This window comes from Emys orbicularis (assembly GCF_028017835.1).
Source record: "Emys orbicularis isolate rEmyOrb1 chromosome 12 unlocalized genomic scaffold, rEmyOrb1.hap1 SUPER_12_unloc_2, whole genome shotgun sequence".
Classification (NCBI taxonomy): Eukaryota; Metazoa; Chordata; order Testudines; family Emydidae; genus Emys; species Emys orbicularis.
The window spans coordinates 89,477-113,736 of record NW_027045137.1 but is presented as its reverse complement, the minus strand read 5'-3'; the positions used below and the strand labels follow the sequence as shown (position 1 = coordinate 113,736).

Here is a 24,260-nt window from a genome sequence, read left to right as displayed (position 1 = left end):
CCCCCCCCGTGGGCTATGGTGGGGTGGGGCGGGGGCCTGGCTCGTCTCCCCCCTTTTGGCCCTGGAGGAGGCTGGGGCAGGCAGCCCAGGCTGCGGCTCCAGCGAGGGGCAGTCTCAGGCCCTGACCCTGGCCGAGGAGGGGGAGCAGCGCCCGGTGCCTGCTCGCACCCCCCACCCCTCCCCCACTAGGCCCCACCAGGGGAAGGTGCAGCAGGAGGGAGCCAGACACCAAGTCCCATTTCAGAGCCAGGCGAGCCAAGGCCAGGCCGCTCACAGGACACAGCTGCTGAGAAACCAGGCAGAGACTTGCTCCCTCTGCCCAGCCTACAGTTCCTCCACGCCCACCGCATACCCCAGGGTTGGGGGATTTTTTTTTTTTTTTGCACATTTTGTTTCTTTTATTAGAAAAAAAAATCCAACTACAGGAAGCGCTAACCCAGGCTGCCCCACCCGCTCCAGCCGCATGGCAGTCCCCCACAGGGTGCCGGCCCCACCCCAGCAGCCCCTCCCCACCCCTGCCATATTACACAAGACATATTACATATTTATATAAATATAGCCCCCCTCCCCCCCATACAATACAGCATTGGGCCCTGCACCGCTGGGGCTGCCACCCCTTGAAGGCCAAGTAAGGAGCAGGGATGCACGTTGGCCGATAATGGTTGGGAGGTGACCCCAGCTGGGGCCTCATGCTGGGGTGCAGTTTTACTGGCCAAGCCCACATACATCTAGCCCAAGGAGGCTCCCCTGCCCCAGGACAGGGTCTGTGCCCATTCCCATCACCGCAGGCCAGGGCAGAGTCCCCCACTCTGTACCCTGAGCCCCAGCAGGGGAAGAGGATTGTTTGATGGATGCTGAGGGCCCCCGTTAGGGTCGCTCCAGCCATCCCCCACACAGTCAGTGAGTTCCAGTACCCTCTTCCGTCTGTTCAGCTCAGTCGCCCCCATCATTAGCACCATCACTGGAGTCCGAGTTGGCTGGCATCATGGGGTCATCGAGCAGGGAGAAGTCCTGCTCTGAACTGGCGTAGCCCTGAGATAAGTCATCTATCTCATCCTCCTCATCCTCCTCTTCCTCGTCAGGCTGCGGGTGCCCCAGGGAGCCCAGGTTCATGTGGGGGCCTGGGGGATAGCTGCCATGGCCCAACCCTGGGTGCAGCAGGGATCCAGAGGAGGAGGCTGTAGGGAAGGGCATGTAGGGAAGGGAAGAGCCAGGGGCTGGTCCAGGGTGGAAGGGGCTGTGTAAAGACAGGGGCCCCATAGCCCCCAGCTGGCTCCGCCCGGCCCCACCCATCAGGGATACCATCTTGGACAGCTCCACACCAGCCCGGCGACCCCGTGGCTGTTTCAGGCCCCCCTCACATTCCAATGGCCCTGGCAACAGCCGGCTCATCACAGGGTCAGTCACGAAGCCCTGGGAAGGGAGAGAGAGGGGAGGAGTTAGTGCTGCAAGGCTGCCCCCCTCCCCCCCCCAGTCCAGTACCCAGTACTGCTATGGGGCTAGCCTGCCCCCAGCAAGGACAGTAGATCCCTCTGCCCAGCAGTTAGAGATCCCCCTCACTGTCACACCCCGCTCCCAAGGGAGCAGACACCATGACTGGAGGGATCTGGGGGATGAAACCCAAGGAGAGTCCGGGCAGACACGGACCCAGCCTCTGGGCCCTGCCCTTGCAGGGGGTTAGAACAGGCTGTATGAAGGTGAAGGGTAAAGGTGATCAATGGGAGGGGGCCAGGTGAACGCTGGATGAGATGGAAGGGGGTGGACAGGGAGGGGTTAGCACCTGCCTCTCACCTTCTTGCCGTTGTGGGAGCCACTGGCCCCAGGGCCCCGCTCCAACCCCGGCAGGCAGCTCAGCTCCACGGTGCCTGTCTTTTTACACCGGTGCCACTTGTGCTGCTTGCGCCGATCTTCCATGTACTGGGAGGTGGGAACGGGGAATGACACACAGGGATCGGGGCAAGAGAAAGTGACAACTGGTTATTCGGCTCTGGCTCTGCTTCCCCAGGCGGAGCAACTGCTCAGGGCCCCACCTCCCTGAAGGGCCTCTTCCCGACAGCAGCCCCATGACACCAGGGCGCAGTAGCTGTCAGAGCCTCCCTCTATTTGGGGCCTATCAGAGTCCATCCCCAGAGGGGCCCGGACCTGCTGAACACTCCTGGAGTGTGAGGGGGCAGTTCTGGCAGATCACATGGCGGGGGGGGGGGGGAAGCAGCACCAGGGAGGAAGAGAGGCATGTGTGCATGTCCGTGTCCAAAGCCCATTTCTCTCCCATCTCCAGACCGGCACTAGGGAGCAGGAGCCCAGGGTGAAGAGGCAGGAGGGCAGGAAGCTGGGGCCCGAGGGCTCCGGGCTCTCCGGCATGGCCCTGACAGAAGGGAGGGGCGGGGTGACACTCACAGCCAGGAAGCGGGGGTCAATGGCAAAGTCAGGGTGTGCATGTAGCCAGGCCTCCAGATCAGCTCGGCGTGGGGCCGCCTCCCCCACCAGCAATGTCCCATTCGCCTTGTGCACCACTGGGATCCGGGCCTCCAGGTCGATGTCAGGGCCCCGCAGCCCTTCCAAGCACTGCAGCTCCAGCTGGGGCAGACACCCCCAGTCAGGAGAGTGAGACCCCACAGAGCCCCCCCAGCCAGGACAGAGACCCCCCCAGCAATCCCACCTCCCCAGGTACTACAGCTTCCATGAAGGCAGACACCCCTGTGCATACAACCCCCCACAGCCCTCCCAGGCTCTGCAGCTCTTGCTGGACTCAGAAACCCCCCACCCCCTCACCTCCACCAGCTTCTTGCTGCTCTTCTTGTGGCCTAGCGGATGCGGGTGCCGCTCATGTAGAGCACCATTGGGGATCAGCTTATGCTTCTGGAACGTCAGCTTGATCCCCTCCTCCTGGGGGAGACACAGGGTCAGCATGGGGGCCGGGAAACGGGGGCCAATGCCACCCCAGCGTGACCCCCTCCCTCCCCCGACTGCCCCAGACCCACAGGGGAGCAGGCACCTCAGGTCTCCATGAGAAGTGAGTTTAACTCATTCCTCCCCAGGGCAGAGCCACATGCACTGCTAGGGAGATGTCGGTATTAGCATGGCAAGTCATCACAGGCACCACCTTTGGAGAGACATCCCCCATAACCCCCGACCTGCCCCCCCTCCCATGGGACTGGCACCCCCAAACCTCCACTCACGTCCTTGATCTGCACAGTGAACTCCTTCTCCTCGGGGCTGTGCCGGAGCCGGGTGTACAGGGCTGGCGCTTCCTCCTGGGGGCAGGCATGGGGAGCAGGCGAGCTGGCGTAGTCACCTGGCAGCCGGGGGGCAAGGTCTCCCCCATGGCCACCGCAGAGCTCCTGGCTGCGCTGACTTGAGGGCCACTTCCCTGACAGCACAGCCTGGCACACCAGGTCGATGCGGTTAATGAGCACCCGGTCCTGGGGGAGACAGGGGTGTCAGTATCACTATGGCAACCACCCCATTACAATGAGCCACGTAACCATGGCAACCCTCCATTCCCGCCCAGAACTACAGCAACCCCCCAACAATACCGGCCTCGTAACCATGGCAACAGCCCACCTCCTCCCCCACAGAGCCACAGCAACCTCCCCATCAAAACCTGCCATGTAACCATGACAACCCCCACAGAACCTACCCCCAACCCCCCCAATGGCCCCACCCAGCTCCGCAGATGATTGGGGCTGGGTTTGTGTCCCCCTCCCCCAGCAGTACCTTGGGCCACTCGTGGGCACGCTGCCGCTCCTGCAGCAGCAGCTCCGGGGCAGTGGGCTGGGGAGAGTCGCCCTCCTGGGAGGTGGGCAGGGAGAGCAGGGACTCCTCCTCGGACAGCTTCCCCCCGCACGGCATGGTGCCTGGGGGTGGGGAAAGAGGGGGGTGGTGAGACGGACACCACACCCCCCATGGACAGCTTCCCCCGCAGGGCACCAGGTGTGGGGAGAGATGGACATCCCGCCCCCCCCATGGACAGCTTCCCCCCGCAGGGCATTGTGCCTGGGGGTGGTGAGACAGACACCCCACCTCCCATGGACAGCTTCCCCCCGCAGGGCACCAGGCCTGGGGGGTGGGGAGAGACGGACACCCCGCCTTCCATGGACAGCTTCCCCCCGCAGGGCACCATGCCAGAAGGATGGTGAGAGAGAGACGCTCCACCCCATGGGCAACTCCTGCCACAGGGCATCGTGCGTAGGGGGTGAGGGTGGGGGGAGACAGAGGATGGTGAGAGACACCCCCACTCCCCACTCCTGCCACAGGGAGACGGAGGCCTCCTGCTTCCCATGGCCAACGCCCATCCTGCAGGCTGCTCTGCCTGCAGAGAGACAAGGGTGAGGAGGATGCAGAGACGGACCGACCCGCCCCCACAGATGGGCCTGCCTCCACCCCCACAGGGGCTTGTCCCTCAGGCCAGGGGACTTCCCTGCACTCCAGAGGGGAACACCTTGATATCGGGGGGGGGGGGGGGGGGGAATTACTGGCCTTTAAGGGCTTCTGGAGGTGGTCCAGGAGGGCACCCCCACTTCTCATCACAGTCACTGGAACCGGGGGGGGGGGGTGGTGAAGAAGAGACCTGGCTTGTGGGGTCAGGTCACTCACCCTCGTTTGCAGTCAGAGCTGGCTCAGGGAGACCCCTACCTCAGTCTGGGTACAGGGAGGAGGGGTATGGGGGTCCCACACTCCACGCGGTCCTCAGAGCAGGACAATGACCCGGACGTGGAGGGCAGAGGGGATCCCTGGCTCAGGGAGGGTATGGGTGACCCAGAGGGGATGGGGTGGAACCCCAGGGGGAGGGGTACAGGGGGTCCCACACTCACCCCTCTCGTCGTCGCTGTCCTCTGAGCAGGACGACGACGACCCGGATGTGGAGGGCGAGAGCTTCCCCAGGTCGAGCTCCGAGTCCGAGTCATCAGCCGAGTCAGGCTTGGGGAGAAGCACAGGCAGCAGCGGGGCTGGCAGCTCGGGCGTGGGGGGCAGGGGGGAGGCCGTGGCTGCTCCAACACCCCCTGCAGGGGGTTGAGGCGTCCCAGCCCGGCCATGCAAGTAGCTGAGGCGGGCGGCCAGAAAGGAGAAGTCGGGGTCCTGCATGATGGTGGTGTCGGTCTGGCTCAGCCCATGGCGTGCTGCCCCCTGCAGCAGCTCCCCGTCGTGCCGCCCGCACTCCCACCAGGTGGGCAACTCAGGGCCCGGTGGCTGGCACAGGGCCAGGCGCTCCTGCAGCAGCGGGTGGCACATGACCTGCTCCCGCAGCCGGCGCAGCAGGTCCACGCGGTACAGCGTCCTGGAGGCCCGCTCCTCCGAGATGGGCTCGATGAACAGCGTGGGGTCCGGGGACTCTGCGGGGAGAGATGGGGGGGGAGGGGTCAGAGACTTTGGGAGCCCAGAACCCCAACATTACCCTATCCTATGCCCACTCAGGGCTGCTGGCAGACAGACACTCACCGTCGCTGGCGGCCGGGGGCAGCCAGCACAGACAGATGGACAGACACACATTTACCGTCACTGGCTGCCGGGGGCAGCCGGCACAGATGGACACTCTCCGTCGCTGGCAGCCGGGGGCAGCCGGACGGACAGACACACTCACCATCGCTGGTGGCCGGGGGCAGCCGGCACAGACGGACAGACACACTCACCGTCACTGGCGGCCGGGGGCAGCCGGCACAGACAGACAGACAGACAGACACACTCACCATCGCTGGTGGCCGGGGGCAGCCGGCACAGACGGACAGACACACTCACCGTCGCTGGCGGCCGGGGGCAGCCGGCACACCTGCCGGCACATGGCCACAAACCCATGGAAATACTTGGTGAGGCTTTCGTCTGTCTTGCGGTCGAGCCGGGCCAGCGCCCGGAAGCGGCCCCAGTGGAAGCGCAGCGTGTCAGGGTCGTACTCCACCCCGAAACTGGACACCACGCGGTAGAAATCCGACTGCTCCCGACGCGTCCACCTGGGGGAGGGGAACAGGAGAGCCTCAGCGGGCCCGTGGACCTGAGCCAGTCCCTGGGAAGATGCACCTCTGCCCCAAGCCCCCCCACCCTCGCCCCAGATCCCAGAACCAGGGCCCCCCCATCCTAGAGGCCTTTGGTGGCTGCAGGGTGCGTGTCCCATGTCCAAAGCACCCCCTGGAACAGGGTGGGGCTCCCCCCTCCGGCTGCATGTTGCCCTGGCCTCACCGCTGCTGCTTCTCCCGGCGCACCATCTCCTTGAGCTTGCAAGCTGCCTCGCAGCGCCGGCGCCGCCGGTCCCCCCGCTCTGCGGCTTCCATCTTCAGCTGCTCCTGCTTGTAGCTGCGCTGGCAGGCGGTGATGAGGCGCCGCAGGCGGGCCGTGAGCACTGAGCCCGGCGGCCAGAACAGGTGCCCGGGCTGGGCCGGCTGGCCTGCAGGGGAACAACAGGGGTCAGAGCCCCCCCCAGTGCACAGACCCTGCACCTCAACCCCCCAGCTGGCCTGCAGGGAGACAACAGGGGTCACAGCCCCCAAATGCACACAGACCCTGTACCCCAAACCCCTCCCAGCCAGCCCCAGCCTACACGCTACGGGACAGTGCCTACTTTAATCCTTTCTGTGCTCCAGCCACCCTCTTCCCCACCCCCTTACCTTCATCCCCATCCACCACCGAGATCTCCTCGTCCAGCAGCATCAGGGGATCACCCTGGGGGTGGGGAAGGAGAGACATTAAGGACTGGGAGTATTGTGCCCCTCAGCCATGTCACCTGCTGCCTGCCCCAGACAGTGACAGATGCCCCCAGGAGCCAATGGGGGGCTGGGTTATGGCGGGGGGAGCAGGGGGTCTGTGGGGATGGGGAACCCGGTGGGGAGAGGGTAGAGGGGGACAAGGTGGAGCGCTGTGGAGAGGGACCTGAGGGCAGAGGGGGACCCCGGGGCGAGGGGGTGGCTAGGAGTAGCTCTCACCTCGTCGTCCTGCTCCTTGGCCGGCCCGGACAGCGGTTTGTATTCGGGGTCCTCGCAGTCTTTGTCAAACTCCGCCCTGAGGCCCATGGGAAAGGAGGGGTTAGTGACCCCCAGGAACTGCCCCCAGCTGGGCCCCCTCCACAGCCCCTGGGGGGCTGGTGCCTCAGAACTCCGTGAGGAGCAAGTTTAACTCATTCCTCGCCAGGGCAGAGCCAAGTGCTGCTGGGGGGTCGGTATTAGCATGGCAAGTCATCACAGGCACGCCCCTCCGGACAGGTTACCCAGGCCCCGCCATGTTGGCCGCCACTCACCCCCCCACCCCCGTGCCCAGGCCCTGCCCACTAGACTCGTCAGTCACCTAGACTAGAGGTTCTCAAACTGGGGGTTGTGACCCCTCAGGGGGTCACAAGGTTATTACATGGGGGGTTGCGAGCTGTCAGCCTCCACCCCCAAACTCCGCTTTGCCTCCAGCATTTATAATAGTGTTAAATACAAAAAAGTGTTTTTAATTTACAAGGGGGGGGGGGTGCACTCATAGGTTTGCTGTGAGAAAGGGGTCATCAATACAGAAGTTTGAGAAACATCATTCAACCCACCCCCGTGCCCAGGCCCCACCCCTACCCCTAGACAGTCACTCACCCCTCTCCCACATCCAGGCGGTGCTCCGCGGCGATGGCCTTGTCATCGGGGCGCCCGGCCTTCTCCAGGAAGCAGAGAGCGGGGTCAGCTCGCATGGTGTTGTACTTCTCGTAGCCTGCGGGGAGGAGGCACAAGTCAGGGGTCAGCACCCCACTGCCCTCTCTGTGCGCACAGACACACACTGGGGCCAGAAACAGCGTTCCCTGGCCCAGCCACTCTGGGACTGTTCACTCCCTTCCCACCGCATGCACAATTTACCCCTCCCCAAGTGAGACCCCCCCTCCCCCTGTGCTGCCAACCTTGGGGAGTTGAGTCCCCTACACCCACCCCCACACACGCACCATGCTTGAAGACCCCAATGAGCAGGGACTTGTCAGCCTCAGCGTCCCACCAGCCGGTTGGCACCTCCAGCTGCTCCACCAGCGGGAACCAGATGTCGATCTCGCTGGGAGGAGAGGGGGCAGAGAAACAAGTGAGACGCAGGTCCAGACGCAGGGAGGACAGACAGACGAGGGGGCAAGAGACAGGGACGGACCAGGGACAGGGCAGCAACGAGGGGCGTGGGGGGGAGGGGTAGTGGAGCACAGCGTGGGGGGGCAGAAGGTGCATTACCTGGCACCAGCACCAGCCAGCACCTTGCTGGCCTGGTCCCCAATCACCTCCTGGCGCAGGTAGTACAGCATCCGCACTCGCAGCAGCACCCTGACAGAGACACATCACAGGGTCAGAGAGAGCACTGAGCCCATGCTGGGGAGTAAGATGCCTGGGCCCCATCCCCAGCCAGGGGAGGGCAGCCCGGACCCCTAGGTCCCTTGTACTAGTGGGGTGTGTGTGAAGAGCCGGATGCCTGGCTCCCTTACTTGTACTAGTGATGAGTGTGTGCGTGTTGTGGGGAGCCCAGATGCCTGGGTCCCTTGTACCAGTGGCGTGTGTGGGGGGGGAGGTGGGGGGGAGAGAAGGAGACCTGGATGTCTGGGTCCCCTGCTTGTACTAGTGTTGAGTGTGCGCGCTGGGGGGAGGGGGCCTGGACACCGGGGTCCCTTACTTGCACTATTGGTGAGCGTGTGCGTGTTGGGGGGGCCTGGATGCCTGGATCCCCTGTACCAGGGTGAGCGTGTGCGTGTTGGGGGGAGCCCGGACGCCTGGGTCCCTTACTTGTTGCACTGGTGCTTGAGGTGTTTCTTGTAGCTCTCGTCCTGGAAGAGCGTGTCGGGGTTGTACTTGCGGATCCACTCGGCTTTGTGAACGTCGAACGTGCTCTGGGACTTCACCTTCTTGCCCTTGCGCCCCCGGGGCACGGGGATCGACAAGCCTGGAGGACAGATGGACAGAGAGGTCAGACCAGGGCGGGGGGCTGGCGGGGCGTCGCACCCAAGGGGCTCTATGGCTCCTCTATCAGGCAGGCGTGCAGGGAGCGAGCTGGGGGGTGGTCTGGGAACCCTCACCCGAGTGGTTCTGAAGCTCCTTGGCCTTGCCGTTCTCAGCCGGGCTGATCAGGTCCCAGATGAAACCCTTGATGTTCTCGTCGCCTCGGTAGTGCAGCAGGCAGTAGACCAGGATGGCACGGCAGATCGTCTCCACGTCCCGCTCTGACAGGCGCCGCTTGAACCGCCCGTGGGACAGGATCTCTCGCCAGCGGCCCCAGCTGTGGGGAGCCGCACGGGTCAGCGCTGGCCCCGAGACCCCTCCCCCCAGTGTCCCCTGGCACGAGGAACCCGGCCATACCAAGCCCTCAGACCAGCACCTGCAGCCCTGGGGGACTGGCTGGGTCAGCGCCAGCCCCGAGACCTCCCCCAAATATACCCCCCAGTGTTCCCAACCATGAGGAACCTGACCATACCAAGCCCTCCTACCAGCATCCGCAGCCCCTGGGGGACTGGCTGGGTCAGCATCGGCCCAGGGAACCCCCAGACAAGCCCTCCTCACCCGTAGACCAGCAGGTGCTTCTCCACGCGGAAACAGTCCGTACGCCCGTATGAGTGGTGCAGGGGGTGGTGGCGGTCATGACGCCTGGAGCGTGGCCGCTCTTCATCCTCGCTCTCCAGGTCCGAGAATTCCACCAAGTCGTCGTCCTTCAGGGTGCTGAAGTGCCGGGTCTGCTTCCGCACGCGCGGCGTGTCGATCACCAGGTTATTCTGGGGAGGGGAGGGATGGTTACACCTGGGGGGGGGCAGCACACAGGGAGAGCTGCCAGCCCAGCCCCCAGAACCAGCTCCTGCTGTAGGAGAGCAGCTCTGGGATACGCCCCCCACCCCTCTGGCTGGGAGAACCTCCTGCTGCCCAGACCCCCTCTCCAAGGTGGCTCTGGACACATTCCCTTTCAGGACAGATTGGGGATTTCGGGGGGCCCAGGGAAGCCTGGGAGTGAGATCTAGAGCCAAGGAGCTGTGGGGGCTCACAGCACAGTGGGAAGCAGCCTCTCCTCCTGGTAGGGCTCCGACCCGATGCCTATCCACATTACTGGGGCGACTGTGTCTCTATTTGCCCAGCCTGCTGTGGGGATGGGAGGCTCTGGGGTCCCTAGCAACCCCCCTCCCCCACCCGATGCTCCCCAGCCCCTCCCCCCACAGCTGAAGAGGGCACGTTCCCCACCCCCAACACCCGCTCGAGCGCCCGGTCCCATGCCCCCTCGGGCCCACTCCTCTCCCCCAACCTTGCTGTTGAGCAGGTCCAGGTCCAGGTCCGCTTTCTTGGCCCATTTCTGCCAGAAGTTGGGGTCGTCCAGGGCGATATCTGTGCGGTTCTCCGAGGCCACGAAGCTTGCCTGGTGGAGGGAGCCAGGGGGTTAGTTTTGTGAGTGTGTGTGTGTGAGAGAGAGAAGGGGGGGGGGGGTGGTAAGGCGGCGGTGGCGCCCCTGGATCTCCAAGCTACAATGTGCCATGTGTCTAGCCATCCCATGTGTCCCTCCGCGCTTCCATTCCCCACCCACAGGCTGACCTCCGAGTGTGTCTGTCTGTCCCTCCCACTGGGATGCAGGTGAGACATGCCCCGCAGGTCAGTGGGGAGGTAGAGCTGGACCATGGTGAAGGGGGAGCTCCTGCACTCTCTCCAGAGGGGGGTGTTGGGGGTATCTGCAGGAAGGATCTGCGCAGGGGAACCGGGGGTACCTTGGCAAAGGTGGAGCCCTTTCCCTCACTCTCAATGGTGATAGTGGTCGTACGGCGCAGCAGGATCTGGTCAATATCCTCCTCACAGAACTTGGAGCCCTCATCGTCCTCCTCCATGATGGCAGCATAGGCCCCCTTGCGCAGCAGGTCCTCGATCTCCTTCTTTGAGAACTGCTGGATCTGGGGAGGGGAGGGGGACGACACACCGTTCACACAGGTACCCCCAACGTCACAGCCCCCTCAGCCTCCCGGAACCTCCTCCCCACCATGCCACCACCCCAGCCCACGGGTACCCCCAACGTCATAGCAACCCTCAGCCCCCCGGAACCTCCTCCCCACCATGCCACCACCCCAACCCACGGGTACCCCCAACGTCACAGCCCCCCACCAGCCCACCACCTCCTCCCTGCCACCCGCCTGAGCCCACCAGTCCCTCGCCCTGGGGCCGGATTGGAGCCATGCCACGGCTCCCCGCGTGCTCTCACCCCGGCGATGCTGCCCTCGCGCCCGCTCATGGACTGCAGCACGGCCTTGTCCAGCCCCAGCTTGAGGCTGGCCTTGTCGAACATCTCGCGCTCGTAGGAGTTGCGGGTGATGAGACGATAGACCTTCACCGCCTTGCTCTGCCCGATCCGGTGGCAGCGCGCCTGTGCCTGGGGAGAGAGGGGCATCAGGGCGCCCGGTGCATTCGGCAGGGGGAGGAGCCGGTGTCTGGGGTGCGGGACCCAGAGCGTGCTGAGGGGCAGGGAAGGGGAGTAGCTAAGGGACAGTGGTTGTTGGGCCCCGGAAGTGCACAGGGGGTGGGACAGCCCCAGGGGATGCTCAGGGATGGGGCAGGGTTGTGGGGTAAGAGAACACTCAGGGACCCCAGAGTGGGGGAAGACACTGCAGGGAGTACAGGAAGAGAAGGGCATGACCCCCTCGTCAGCTCTTGGAGGCAGCACACAGTGGGGCAGGGTCCCCAGTACCTGCAGGTCATTCTGGGGGTTCCAGTCCGAGTCGAAGATGATGCAGGTGTCGGCTGCCGTGAGGTTGATGCCCAGGCCGCCCGCCCGGGTGCAGAGCAGGAAGACGAAGCGGTCCGAGTCAGGCTTGCTGAAGCGGTCGATAGCGGCCTGCCGCAGGTTCCCCCGCACCCGTCCGTCAATCCGCTCGTACAGGTACCTGCGAGGGAGGGGCCAGCACCGTGTTTACGTAGTGATGGAACTCCATGCCCCGCTGCACCCCCGGCTTCATTACCACTGGCCCCGTGACACCCCTTCCAACCTACCACAGCCTGTGTTGATGTATGCCCTACAGCAGAGCTAAGGTCACCCCTGCCCCCGATCCCATCCCCTGCTGGGGGGGGAAGCGTCTGTTCACACACAGGCCCTAGAATAGCAGGTGCCCTCACCGCCTCTGGATGAGGTAGTCCTCCAGGATGTCGAGGCAGCGCACCATCTGTGAGAAGATCAGCACCTTGTGGCCGCCCGCCTTGAGCTTGGGCAGCAGCTTGTCAATGAGCACCAGCTTGCCGGCCGAGCGCACCATGGCCTGGAGGTGCAGGTCATGGGGCACGTAGTGCGGGCAGGAGTCCCGGAACTCAGCCAGGATCTTCTCCTCTGCGCCTGACGGGGAAGGAACAGGTGGGCACGTTACTCTGGGGCCCAGCATTCCCCCCACCCGGCCCCAATGAGATGCCCCCATTGCAGGGACGGGCGCCGGCAGCGAGGGGGCAGCGCTGCCCGAGGGGGAAGCCCCCGCCCGGCCCCTCACCGTTGATGAGATAGGGGTGGTTGCAGCACTTGCGGAGCTCCATCATGGTGTTGAGCAGGTTGGGCATGTTGGTGTGCCCCGCCCCCTTGGACAGGAAGGAGAAGTTCTTCTCCAGGATGGCCCGGTAGTATTTCTTCTGGATGTTGGTCAGCTCCACCTCGATGATGGTCTCCTGCTTGGGCGCCAGGTTCTTCTCCACATCCTCCTTCAGCCGCCGCAACATCATGGGCTTCAGGATGGCCTGGAGCTTCTGCACCTGGGAGCAGGGCCGGGGCAGTCAGCACTGGGGCGGTGGGGGTGGGAACACGACCTCAGGGTTGGGGGAGGAGGTCAGCACATGGGGGAGGAGCCCAGGGCCGGGAGAACAGGGGGCTGAGGTCTGGGATTGAGGGGTACTGTCAGTGATGGGTGTTGTGAAGAAGAGACAGAGAACAGGCTGGGATAGGATGGGGGCAGGGAGTGGCGTGTGCGGGGTAGACAAGAGGCTTGGGGCGTGCAGGCGGGGTGGTCTGGGACAAGGCGTACGGACAGGAGTCGAGGTGCTTGGGGCGTGCAGGCAGGAGGGTGGGGGACGAGGGGCTCGGACGGCGGGGCAGGCTGAGTGGCTCGGGGAGGGCAGGGTGGTGCTGCGCCGAGGGGCTCGGAGAGGGCAGGGCGGTGGGGCGCAGAGGGATTCAGGGAGGGCAGGGCGGTGGGGTGCGGACGGCGGGGACGAGGGGCTCGGGGAGGGCAGGGCGGTGGGGTGCGGTCGGCGGTGCGCAGAGGGGCTCGGGGAGGGCAGGGCGGCGGTGCGCAGAGGACGAGGGGCTCGAGGAGGGCAGGGCGGCGGTGTGCAGAGGGGCTCGGGGAGGGCAGGGCGTGGAGACGGCAGGGCGCTGGGGTGCGGACGGCGGGGGACGAGGGGCTCGGGGAGGGCAGGGCGCTGGGGTGCGGAGGGGTTCGGGGAGAGCAGGGCGGTGGGGTGCGGAGGGCAGGGGACGAGGGGCTCGGGGAGAGCAGGGCGGTGGTGTACAGAGGGGCTCGGGGAGAGCAGGGCGGTGGGGTGCGGAGGGACTAGGCATGTGGATGGGGGATACCCGCCCGCCCTTACCTGCTCCTCTGTCTTGAGGTCCCCAAAGTCCTTTAGGAACTCTGCCTCGGAGGGGAACTGCGAGGGCTCCAGGAAGTGCAGCAGGCTGAACAGCTCCTCTACCGTGTTCTGCAGCGGGGTGCCTGTCAGCAGCACCTTGTGCTCCTGGCATAGGATAGGGCGTCAGGGGGCAACCCCATGCTACCCCTACCCCCAAAGAGCCCCACGGAGCCTCCTAACCTCGCACGGCCCCCAGAGGCAGGGCCCATGCCTCACAGAGCCCCAAAAACCCCACTCAGGGCCCAGCTCAGGGCAGGAAGCGCCCACAGAGGGAAGCCCCCCGACAGCTCCAGCCGAGCTCCACCACAACCACCCTTCCCCTCCCCCAGGGTTCCCCCCCGCCCCACCTCCCGGACACCTCTGGGGCCCCAGTTGTCCCACCAGGTCCATGTGCTTGAGGCTGTCCAGCAGCTTGCAGTTGCGGTTCTTGAGCCGGTGGGCCTCGTCGATGATGACACAGCGCCACTCGATCTCCCGCAGCTCGGGGCAGTCCGACAGGATCATCTCGAAAGTGGTGATCAGCGCGTCGAACTTGTAGGCACCAGGGATCAGCCGGCCCTGGAGGGGGGCAAGGGCAATCAGATGATGGGGGTGGGATGGGTGGGCCACATCCCAGAACAGCCTCCCCACAACATGCCAGGGCAGGAAACCCACCTCCTGGGGCCGTGAGACCCTCTCCCCACACCCTTCCTACCTCTCCCTCCCCCGTACCCCAGAGACCTGCGCCCTTCCCAGAGCCTGCCCTGCTGGGACCCCTGCTCCTCGCCCAGGAGTCCTTGCATTCCTGCAGCACACGTGCATGGGTGTCCACGCCCCTGTGCGTCTGCCCCTCCCCCCCGTACCCGGGAGTCCCTGCAGTAGACGCGCGTGTGTCCGTGTCCACGCCCCCGTGCATCTGCCCCTCCCCCTCGTACCCGGGAGTCCCTGCAGTACACGCGCGTGTGTCCATGTCCACGCCCCCGTGCGTCTGCCCCTCCCCCCCCGTACCCGGGAGTCCTTGCAGTACATCTCGTACTGCTGGATCATCTGGCGGGAGGCCAGGCTGCCATGGTAGACGATGCTGTTCATCTCAGTCCATGTGTTGAACTCGCGCTCCCAGTTGGTGATGGTGGAGAGGGGAGCAATGACCAGGAACGGGCCCCGGATGCCCACGTTATAAACCTCCTGCAGGAAGGCAATCGACTGGATGGTCTTCCCCAGCCCCATCTCGTCTGCCAGGATGCAGTTCTGCCTGTGGCGGGAGAAAAGGGGGTCAGCATCCCCCCAACTACCTCCTCCCCCCCGCCCCAGCCCCTCTGCCGGGCTGCAGTTCTGCCAGCTGAGTGGGAGACACAGAGCTAACCCCAGCCTCACCTGCCCCCCCCAGACCCAGCTCACCTGTTGTACCAGTTGAAGAGCAGCCAGTTGACCCCCTCCAGCTGATACTCCCGTAGCTGGTTGCGGTTCTTGTACTCGTGGGAGAGCTCCAGTTTTTTCCAGGAGATGGCCTGGGGACGGGCCTGGCGGGACAGGGGGGACACCATCAGCATGGCGGAAAGAAGCCCCCCCTACACCAGTGACGGTGGAGAGGGGGCTGCCCAGAGGGGAGACAGGTGCTGTCACTCACCATGCCTGGGTGTTCCAGGTGCCTGGGAGGCAGCTTGGGGAGAAGGGGTGATGGCAGAGCTGGTTTGGGATGGGGGGAGGCAGGTGGGGGCTGTCACTCACCATTCATTTAAGCGGGGTGGCTGGAGCCAGGGTAGGGGGTGGAGCCACAGCTGTTACTCCTCCTGCCTCTGAGCTCAGGGCCTGGATACATTTGGGCTGAGGGGGCGGAGCCGGTGTCTGATGGGGTGGAGCTGGGGGCTGTCACTCATCACGCTGGGTAGAGTTGCCAGGCATCCGGTTTTTGAGCGGAATGCCCGGTTGAAAAGGGACCCTGGTGGCTCCAGTCAGCACCGCTGACCGGGCCATTTAAAGTCTGGTTGGCTGGCTCCTAGGCGGAGGGACAGCCACGGTGGCTCCATGTGCTGCCCCCGCCCCGGCTCCGCAGCTCCCATTGGCCGTGAACTGCAGCCAATGGGAGCTGCAGGGGCGGCGCCTGTGGGAGGGGGCGGCGAACTGCGGGTGCAAGCAGCATGCAGAGCCATCTGGCTGCCCCATGCCTAGGAGCTGGACAGGCCGGTCGTTTCCGGGAGCCACCTGAAGTAAGCGCTGCCCGAAGCCCGCGCCCTGAACCCCCTCCCACACCCCAACCCCCTGCCCCAGGTCAGAGCCCCTTCCTACACCCAGAACCTCATTTCTGGGCCCCCCCAGGAGCCCTCCCTGCATCCCAACTCCCTGTCCCAGCACGGTGAAAGTGAGTGAGGGTGGGGGAGGGGGGATGGAGTGGATGGGGCCTTGGAGAAGGGGCAGGGCAAGGGTGTTCGGTTTTGTATTATTAGAAAGTTGGCAGCTCTAGTGCCGGGAGTGGGGGGGTGGGGGGGTGGAGCCAGAGACTGTCACTCACCACGCGTTTGAGCTCAGGGTGCCGGGCCTGGATGCGTTTGAACTCACGGACCTTCCCCTCGTCCACGTCCTCCTTAAGCTCCCAGGTACTGTCCTCATAAGGCAGGGAGCACCACTTCACCAGGTAATAGATCACCGGCTGCGGGTACAGGGACAGGCCCATGGTCACAAGGGGCTCCCACAGCCCCCAGCCCCCACAGCTCATCCCCGCCCCACCGAGAGTGTCAGCTCTCTCCAACCAGGCCAGGGCCATGTGCAGGGAGGGGAAAATTGGGGGGAGGAGGTCCCCACTGGTGCCTGTTCCCAGTCCCCAACCCCGGAGCGAGTTTCCTTGGAGCTTCACTCCAAGCCCCAATAGCCCCCCATAAATCAGGGGGGTTTGCAGCCCCAGAGCCTTGGCCTCTGCCCCAGACCCCACTTCCCCCCCCACACCTCACTGTCCCAGTTTCCCCTTCCCCACACAGCTAAACCCTCCACCCCACCCTGGTCACCTCTCCGTTGTCCTTATCGACACTGTGAGACTCATCCAGGATCCGGTCGACCTCCACGTAGTCAGGGTTAAAAGGCTCCTCATCCTGGGGAGGAGATGTACATAACTCCCCTCGCCCTGTCCCCAGTCTCCCTGAGGGCTGGCACTCACCCACACACCCCGTCCTGGCCGGGGACCCCCAGCTCCCACCCTCCCAGTCCTCCACTGCTGCGGGGAAGGAGCCAGTCCCATGGCTGCAGTGCCAAAGGGACCCCTGGATGCCAATGGGCAGAGGGCACAGCGGGCAGAGGGCTTCACAGGGGCCTCCTGGGTCAGTTAGGTGTGTCAGAGCTCACCAAAGGGTGGCAAGTGAGGTCTGTACTGCGAGCCGGCAGCCCACTGGCCACCAATCCTCGGGAAACGCACGTACAGAGAACATTTATAGAGTTCCGGGTCTGTGCTGGAAATTATGTTCCTAAGGGCTTGGCGTTAGGGTGGCAACACCCTCGGAAACGCTGCTTTCAGGCCAGCGGGACCAGACACTTCTCAAATACTCAGACTTTAAGGCCAGGAGGGACCATCGTGACCGTCTAGTCTGACCTCCTGCACGTCGCAGGCCCCAGACCCTCACCCACTCCTGTAACAGACCCCACACCTCTGGTTGAATTATTGTCGTTCTCAAACTATGGTTTAAAACTTCAAGTTACAGAGAATCTGCCATTGACACTAGTTTAAACCTGCAAGTGACCCACGCCGCAGAGGAAGGCAAAACACCCCCAGGGTCTCTCTGTCTGGCCATGTGGTTATTGTCTGCCTCACAACGTGCACCTATCTGCGGAAGAGATTGCAGCATCTACAGGAATGACAGACAGCGGGGGTGTCCTGTATAGGAGGAACAGCCGAGGATTTCTGCTGTACCTCGGAGTGCAAAGCGACGCACTCCAGTGCCTTCACCTGGGAGGCAGCCAGCCAGGGTCACAGGCAACCTGGCCGCAAAGTGCTGCAAAGAATCTAGGTGAGCAATACTCATCGAGACAGGAGAGTCTCTAGCACAGTCAGTCCAGGCTCTGGAATGGGTGGTGGTGTTTCATTTTCTAGTCACCCTCTCTTTCCAATACTTTACTTACTGCAACTGGAATCTCTACGCTTTGTTAATGAAACCATATCCTCATTTTCACTACTAACCAGAGGTTCTCATCCTAGTTACCATTGCGGGCTGCATATGTAGCTCTGTTTGTTACATAGGCTGCCCCCCACACAATAGATACACTACCTGCATGGCCCTGAGGGTGTCACACGGGCCGCAGCTGCGTGCTGACTGGGCCGTGGGCTGAGAACCACAGCTCTAAATGTATCCAAGTGCTGTGCTGAGGGAGCGGTGATCTGAGGGTGTCCTGCCTCTTTGGGAGCAGCAAGTCCGTGGATGCTGCGAGTGGCCAGGGGAGGCATGGAGGGCCCAGGAGCTGGGGCATGTCAATTGCTAACCGATACAGTAACAGTGGGGCAGGCGAGGCCCAGAGGGCAGTGCTTGTGTTGCCCATGGAGTTGGGGTGCTGGGTTGCCCTCACGCTCAAGGCAGGGGGTAGCGAGGGGCCTCACAGCCTCGGGTACCCCCAGGATGTGTCACCTCTGCTCCGACCCTGTGGTCCCCCCATGGCTTACACCCACCCGCTCGCCCCCTGGTACCTCGTGGAAAAAGTGCCTCATCTGGGTCATCTTGGTCTTGAAGCGTTTGAGTTTCTGGTGGATTCGCTTGTCCTTCTCCAGCTGGGAAATGGTGGCCCATTCACAGTGCAGATACGAGCTGGAGGAAGGGCAGAGGGGTTAGACAGAGACAAACGGACGGACACCACATGAGCGATATTATACCTGGCCAGAAACTGGAGTTTGAATTCCGCGCGTGGAAATTCTGACAGTGCGGAGTTTTCTCCATTCAGAATCTGAACAGAAGCAGAAATTTCAGAATCTCCAGAGAAACAAACCCCCCGAAACAAGTGTGACCCATGGGCATGGAAACCTGCAGTTTCCATAGGGTGAAGGTGGAGCCTTATGAAGTGATGGTTTCAAGTAGTCTCATTTTATATGAAAACAGACAACACGATACGTTGTGCTGGCGGGCGTCGACAGCGGCCATGTCCCACAGAGCTGGTGGTGCACCAGCCATCCTTCAGTCAAGCTAAATGGAAGGAGCAGTTCAATGCCCTGTTAGGTAGTGACCGCTGGGAGCAGTAGGAAACCATCCCCCCAGGCAAAAGGTCTGGCTGCAGAGGCAGGGTCTGGGGGCTGACTGGTAGCAGAGCTCTGCGTGTGCGAAAGCCGGAAAGCCAGCAGAAAGAAGTGATGCAGCGAGGAGTATGGCCTAGGGAGGGAGCTGAGACATGGAGCTCCTTGGGGCACAGGACTGGCTGTGGAGGTAGGCCTGGAGAGCACGGGCCAGGAAAACTGCCTTATCGTGTCCCAGGGCACAGGATTGTGTGTTGGTTCTTTAGGACTGCAGCAAAGAGCAGACCTGACTATCACCAATTTCTCGTCATGGCCCCAGATTAAGAGAACCTGCCTGGGCCTTCAGGCCCCAGGATAATGTACATAAATGGAACATCCCAATTTGGTAATAGAAAAGTTGAGTCAAAAGAGAGCCAGTCAAAATGAAACACTTTTACTTCCTGGACATCCCTGGAACGAGAATCTTCTTGTCAAAAGTTTGGTTGAAATTGTCACAGAGCCGACACATTTTGGGGCTTTTTTTTTGGGGGGGAGGGAAACTATTCTGCTGAAAATGTTTCAACCAGCTCTAAAAGGCTCCCATGCTCCATCCTTTTGGCACCCTTGACCCTCCCCAACTGGGTGCTGGTGCCCACATGCGGTGCCAGTGGTGAGTGGCCACACCAGTGCCCCTGACACCCAGGGTCTGTGGCACTAGGTGCTCCAGATCCATCTGCCCCCCCCCCCCCCCCCAGGCCCTTGCAGGGGAAAACCAGAGCTGGGGAGATGCGGCTGCACCCTCCCCACACCACGCGGGGGCAGGTGGGGAGCTGGACTCAGAGCACTCCAGGGGGGAGTGGCGCCTAGACGCCTTGGGGAAGGGCATGACACCTACTAGTTCTTGTATTTGACGAAGAATTCCTCTGCTTCCATGAACTGCCCTGAGGGGAGCTGGAGAGAGAGGGGGTGGGGGGTTAGTGCTGCTGACACCCTGTACTCAAATCCCTGAACACCCCCCGCCCCTCCACCGAAGCACCCAGCTCCACCCTCCTCCCCTGTGGCCAGACTGCAGCCAGCACCCCCTAGAGAAGAAAGGCCCCATATCCCAGTCCTTGGTCCCCTCTTGCAGGATCTGGTGCCCAGGAGGCGTCAGACCCATCCTCACAGCGTGAGCTCTCACCTCCTTCTTCACCACCCGCATGGACAGCACCTTGTCTACGATGGCAGCATCCTCCTCGCTGGGGTTCTCCTGAGGGCAGGGATGGGAGAGATTGGGGGAGTGGGAATTACACACACACCCTGCCTTCCGACTGCAGACTGGGCCCTAGCTGCAGCTGCATCACACTTCACAGCCCGAACACCCTTGGGGCCCCTCTCACCCCACCCCCAGGCTTACACAGGAAAGGTGTAGGGAGCAGTGGTCCTGCTCCCCGCATCCCCCTGGGGCCCAGGCAGGTTGGGGCAGGGGACTCACCACGAAGAACTGCATGGAGGGCAGGGTCTCTCCCTCTGGCTCAGGTGCAGGGGGCTGTGGCGCGGGAGGCTGCTCGGGCCGCACTGGCCCCGTCACATCCAGCTCCTCATCCTCCTCGTCGTCCGTGATCTTGATGTCCAGATCCTCAGTGTATTTCTTCCGCTTCACTTGCCGGTTGGAGCGACGTTTCTGGGGGTGCGGGAGTGGGGCACGTGTTAGAGACACCCCAGGACAGACACTGCACACAGAGCCCGGACAGCGCCCCCACATACACACATAAGGGGTTAGAGGGCAGCGGGACAGACACACACACCCACACACACGGGGTGCAGGGCACAGCCCCCTGCCCCACTCACCCCCCCGCAGCAGAGATCACATTGCTCCCCTCCCAGGCAGGGAACCCAAGTGTCCGGGCAGCCTGTGTACCCAGGTCCCCCCGTGGGCAGTGCATCAACCCCCCCATACACCACGCACACCCCAGTCTCCTCACCTGGACGCTGCTTTCCTCCTCCTCGCGGGGGGATGGAGCTGGCATGGCCTCAGTGTCAGAGTTATCAGAGGAGGCGTTCCGCTTCCGTTTCTTCCCCACTACGGGGGTGATGGTGCTGGGGGTGGGTGGGGGGGATGACAGGGGACAGATAGGCAGAGTGAGGGGGGGCTGGGCTCACACCCCATTACGGGGGAGCGCGGGGGAAGGGAGGGCAGGGCTCCGCTCTGCTGGGCAGGCAGAGCCGCTGCCCACCTCTCGCCAGCATCCAGCACAGCTCCCACCCCAGCCCAGATCTAGCCCCAACTCCTCCGGCACTGGCTGCAGCTCCCAATACAACCCCCACCAGGGACCAGCCACCTGCCTGCACCCCCCAAGGGCAAGACGGGGTAGACGGGACCAGAGGGGCTGGGGAAAGGTGGGGTGGGGCTGGAACAGGGGAAGATGGGGAAACTCTCCAGCCTTCAACCCTGAGTTTCCTGTATCTCTGGGCTGAGGGGGTCAAGTCTCCCCTGGGGGGGACTGCATGATGAGATGGGGGCTCCGGACTGGGGGGGACTGTATGAGGGGTCTCACCTGGGCTTGCTGCGCCCCTTGCTTTTGCCAGAGCCCCCCTGGCCCCGGCCCTTGCGAGGCCTCTCCTCCTTGGGCCCCCCACGCTCGCCCTTGCGGCGCCGCTTGCGTTCGCCCTCCTCCTCAGGCCGCACACTGGGCAGCTCGTCCTCGTTCAGCACCCGGGGGATGTTCTGCTCGCCCCGAGCCCGCGCCCGGGCGATGGCTTCCGCCACGATGCGGTTCGCCTTCTCCTGCTTCTTCTGGTGCTCCAGCTTGCGGGTCTCCTCCGAGCCACCGCGTGTGCCATGGCTGGACAGCGCTGCCACCTCGCTGCTGCTCAGTACCTTCACCACGGAGAGCCCAGGCGAGCCGCCCTGGGACGAGCCAGCCTGGGGGGACGAGACCATCACCCCCTGACCCAAACTCCCCTCAGACCCCGCCTTCCCCCCAGGGAGCCGCCCTGGGACGAGCCAGCCTGGGGGGACGAGACCATCACCCCCTGACCCAAACTCCCCTCAGACCCCGCCTTCCCCCCAGGGAGCCGCTGTGGGACGAGCAAGCCAGTGGGAGGAGAGACCATCACCCCCTGACCCAAACTCCCCTCAGACCCTGCCTTCCCCCCAGGGAGCCGCCCTGGGACAAGCCAGCCTGTGGGGGGAGGGACCATCACCCCCTGACCCAAACTCCCTTCAGACCCCGCCTTCCCCCCAGGGAGCCGCCCTGGGACGAGCCAGCCTGTGGGGGGAGGGACCATCACCCCCTGACCCAAACTCCCCTCAGACCCCGCCTTCCCCCCAGGGAGCCGCTGTGGGACGAGCAAGCCTGTGGGAGGAGAGACCATCACCCCCTGACCCAAACTCCCCTCAGACCCTGCCTTCCCCCCAGGGAGCCGCCCTGGGACAAGCAAGCCTGTGGGAGGAGAGACCATCACCCCCTGACCCAAACTCCCCTCAGACCCTGCCTTCCCCCCAGGGAGCCGCCCTGGGACAAGCCAGCCTGTGGGGGGAGGGACCATCACCCCCTGACCCAAACTCCCCTCAGACCCCGCCTTCCCCCCAGGGAGCCGCCCTGGGACGAGTGGCCTAGGGGAAAGTCACACAATAGGGATGGGCCCAGGGAGCCTTCACAGACACCTTCACAGCCCCCCACCCTTGGGCAGCTCCCCCTAAGCAGGCTCCATTTCCCCAGCTCACCTGCGGCTGCAGCACAACCTTGAGTGGCACCGTCAGCCTCTGTCCCGGGCCGCCCACCACCTGGGCCTGCTGAACGGAAGAGACCGCCAGGGGAGGCTGCTGCCCTGAGGCACCCGCTGCCGGGGGCTGCTGCAGCAGCTGGATCTTCTGAGGCCCCCCAGGCTGACCCCCGGTGGGCTGCTGCACCTGCAGCTGGATGGTCACCACCTTGGCGGGCTGGCCCGGCACCCCCTTGGCCTGGCTCAGGGCCGCCAGCTGGTTGCCCTGCAGCACGATCTTCCCCGGCAGGTTGCCCAGCACCACGTGGCGCTGCCCGGGGGGGCCGCCCCCACCCTGCGGCTGCTGGAGCACCAGGGTGATGCGCTTCGACTCGCCCTGTGGGGGAAAGAGCAATTAGACACCAGCCTCCCCCCAGTGCCCCTACCCCACACCCTGCTCAACAGCCCCCCACCCCAGAGTGCCAGCAGGATGCGTGTTGACTCTTTCACACTGGGGTCAGACATGCCTGCCCCCCAGCCCCCTTACCTGAGCAGGGGCGGATGTCAGGGTCACAGCAGGTTTCAGGGGTGTTCCGCCTGCAGCCCCCGTGCCCCCTGCCGGGCTTTTCACGGGCTGCAACACCAGCTGCTTGACGGGCCGACCAGGCTGGACCAGCCGGTGCACAGTGGTGGGGCCGCCCGAGGGGGACACCTTGGTGGCCAGCACGGCATTGCTGGAGACGATGGAGACACCAGGGCGCAGCGGGGTGCCTGTCAGTACCTTGGCAAAGGTCACCTTGCCCCCATTGGCCGCCCCCAGCGGCTGGGCCTGGGCCTGGATCTGAGCCACATGGGCCCCCGTCACCGAGCCGCCGGCCGGGGCCTTCAGGATGACAATCTTGGGGGCTGACAGGGGGGCCGCAGCCTGCGGCAGCTGCTGCCCCCCAACAGAGGAGGACGACACCACGGCAGTGCTGGCACTGGACACGCCCATAAAGGGGTTCCCCTGCCTCAGCACCTCCTGCCCCTGGGGGAGCCCTGGCTGCGGAGGGTCCGGCTTTGGGGGGCCGGGCGTGGGATTCGGCTGCCCTGGCAGCGTCTCTGGCTGGACAGGCTCTGCGGCAGGGGGTGGCGTCGGCTGGGAGGGGTCCAGTGCCACCGGCAGTCCCAGCGCCTCTTCTATGGGGTCAGGCGGTGCCTGGGCAAAGCCTTCGTCCGTCAGGGAGTCCAAGCCAAAAAGGTTGGGGTCGTCGAACAGGTCCATGATGGGGTCAGCCATGGCGGGGGGGGGGGGGGGGGGCGGGGGGGGGAGAAGAGGGGGCTGTCACAGTGGGGAGGGGTTTGGGGCTCCCCTCCCCAACGAGTGTCACGATCAGGGCCTCCGCGGGTCACGTCAGTCAGCACCAGGCCTCATGGAGAAGGGAGAGTAGGAGTCCAGGTCCGGCTGCATGGGAGACACGGGAGGGGGGGTTACTGGATGCACCTCCAACATCTCAATCCCTGGCTCCCAGCTAGAGAGGCCAGATGCTCCCACGTACATGCCCATCCTCACTCCTGCCCCACAGCCCCCTGCCGTCCCAGCTCTGCCCCTTAATCCCGACCCACAGCCCCCTGCCGTCCCAGCTCTGCCCCTTAATCCTGACCCACAGCCCCCTGCTGTCCCAGCTCTGCCACTGCCCCAGTCTCCTGCTGTCTCAGTTCTGCTGCTGCCCCTTAATCCCGACCCACAGCCCCCTGCCATCCCAGCTCTGCCCCTTAATCCCGTTCCACAGCCCCTTGCCATCCCAGCTCTGCCCCTTAATCCCGACCCACAGCCCCCTGCCGTCCCAGCTCTGCCCCTTAATCCCGACCCACAGCCCCCTGCCGTCCCAGCT

The 24,260-nt window shown here is 64.2% G+C and overlaps 1 protein-coding gene and 2 non-coding genes across 3 annotated transcripts; all 3 read right to left on the bottom strand.

Annotated features, from left to right (window-relative positions):
- Positions 1–933: 933 nt before the first annotated feature.
- Positions 934–23,665, bottom strand: CHD8 (chromodomain helicase DNA binding protein 8). The gene is made up of 37 exons (XM_065422917.1): positions 22,934–23,665; positions 22,409–22,783; positions 21,237–21,604; positions 20,664–20,778; positions 20,174–20,362; positions 19,880–19,948; positions 19,595–19,650; positions 18,184–18,301; positions 16,520–16,603; positions 16,030–16,167; positions 14,919–15,040; positions 14,529–14,772; positions 13,923–14,099; positions 13,503–13,646; positions 12,413–12,668; positions 12,051–12,264; positions 11,626–11,821; positions 11,143–11,310; positions 10,658–10,837; positions 10,204–10,314; positions 9,477–9,685; positions 8,996–9,195; positions 8,706–8,862; positions 8,163–8,252; positions 7,892–7,995; positions 7,551–7,665; positions 6,912–6,987; positions 6,597–6,651; positions 6,172–6,376; positions 5,737–5,945; positions 4,815–5,333; positions 3,718–3,857; positions 3,180–3,422; positions 2,773–2,886; positions 2,398–2,577; positions 1,792–1,917; positions 934–1,413 (listed from the first exon to the last, which is right to left on the bottom strand). Exons 1-37 carry the CDS (start codon positions 23,663–23,665, stop codon positions 934–936), a joined length of 7,278 nt encoding a protein of 2,425 aa, XP_065278989.1.
- Positions 2,992–3,099, bottom strand: LOC135894826 (small nucleolar RNA U6-53/MBII-28). The gene has a single exon (XR_010562395.1). It is a non-coding gene; the product is annotated as a small nucleolar RNA U6-53/MBII-28 (small nucleolar RNA).
- LOC135894827 (small nucleolar RNA U6-53/MBII-28) lies at positions 7,070–7,172 on the bottom strand. Its single transcript, XR_010562396.1, has one exon. It is a non-coding gene; the product is annotated as a small nucleolar RNA U6-53/MBII-28 (small nucleolar RNA).
- Positions 23,666–24,260: the final 595 nt, after the last annotated feature.